Here is a 741-nt window from a genome sequence, read left to right on the forward strand (position 1 = left end):
TAACTGGCGCAGAGCCGTTCAGCTCTCCCTCTGATGCCGAGGTATCTCTCAATGCAGCACATCACGCCCAACTCCTGCGGGACAGCCGTGCCCAGGCAGGCACGGTGCCGGCCGGCCTTCCCGGAGGAGCGGAGGCAGCCCGGGGCTCGGGCCGTGCCAGGTGACCGACACGCCCGGGCCCGGCGGGCCGGGCAGCGGCCCCGGGCCGGGCGGCAGCCGCCTCTCCGCGGAGCGCCGGCAAGGGGCGCTGGGCGGCGCCTTTGGAGTGCGGAGGGAGCGGGCTGCGGATCACCTGCAGCGGCGGGGGGGCGGGAGCTCCGCCTCCCCTCCTCCCCCGGTTAATCGCATCCCCCTCCCCGCGGCAGGCACAGGCAGCCGGGCAGCGCTGTCAACCTGCTGCAGGCGCACGGGCACCCGCACCCCGCTCGCAGCCAGGGCCGGGCTGGGGCTGCCGGCTCCGCCGTCCTCGCACCTGCCCCAGCCCGGTGCGGCCGTGAGGCGCCTGCCGCCGCCAGCCCGCGGGGAGCCCCCGCCGCCGCCCGCCCGGGCACCGGGAGCAGCGCCCGGCAGAAGGAGAGACAGGGGCAGCCATGGCCGAGGGGGGCGAGGGCGAGGACGAGATCCAGTTCCTGCGAACTGTAAGCGCCGCGCTTGCCTCCCTCCCCTCCGCGCTGTGTCGGGGCGCCGGGCGGGCCGGGGGCTGCGGGGGCGACGCCCGGACCGGCCGGGGCGGGAGCCGGG

The 741-nt window shown here is 78.3% G+C and overlaps 1 protein-coding gene across 10 annotated transcripts in view; it reads left to right on the forward strand.

Moving 5' to 3' along the window:
• The first annotated feature begins 357 nt into the window (after window positions 1-357).
• Window positions 358-741, forward strand: part of RYR2 (ryanodine receptor 2) — a 386,098-nt gene continuing 385,714 nt past the window's right edge. For all 10 annotated transcript variants that reach the window (XM_039706867.1, XM_039706870.1, XM_039706871.1 and 7 more), the window contains exon 1: window positions 358-638. In XM_039706867.1, coding sequence (XP_039562801.1) covers window positions 591-638 — 48 coding nt within the window. In that variant the 5' untranslated portion in view covers window positions 358-590. The remainder of the gene's footprint in view (window positions 639-741) is intronic.

The sequence above is a fragment of the Passer montanus genome, unplaced genomic scaffold, assembly GCF_014805655.1.
Source record: "Passer montanus isolate IOZ18808 unplaced genomic scaffold, ASM1480565v1 scaffold2, whole genome shotgun sequence".
NCBI lineage: Eukaryota > Metazoa > Chordata > Aves > Passeriformes > Passeridae > Passer > Passer montanus.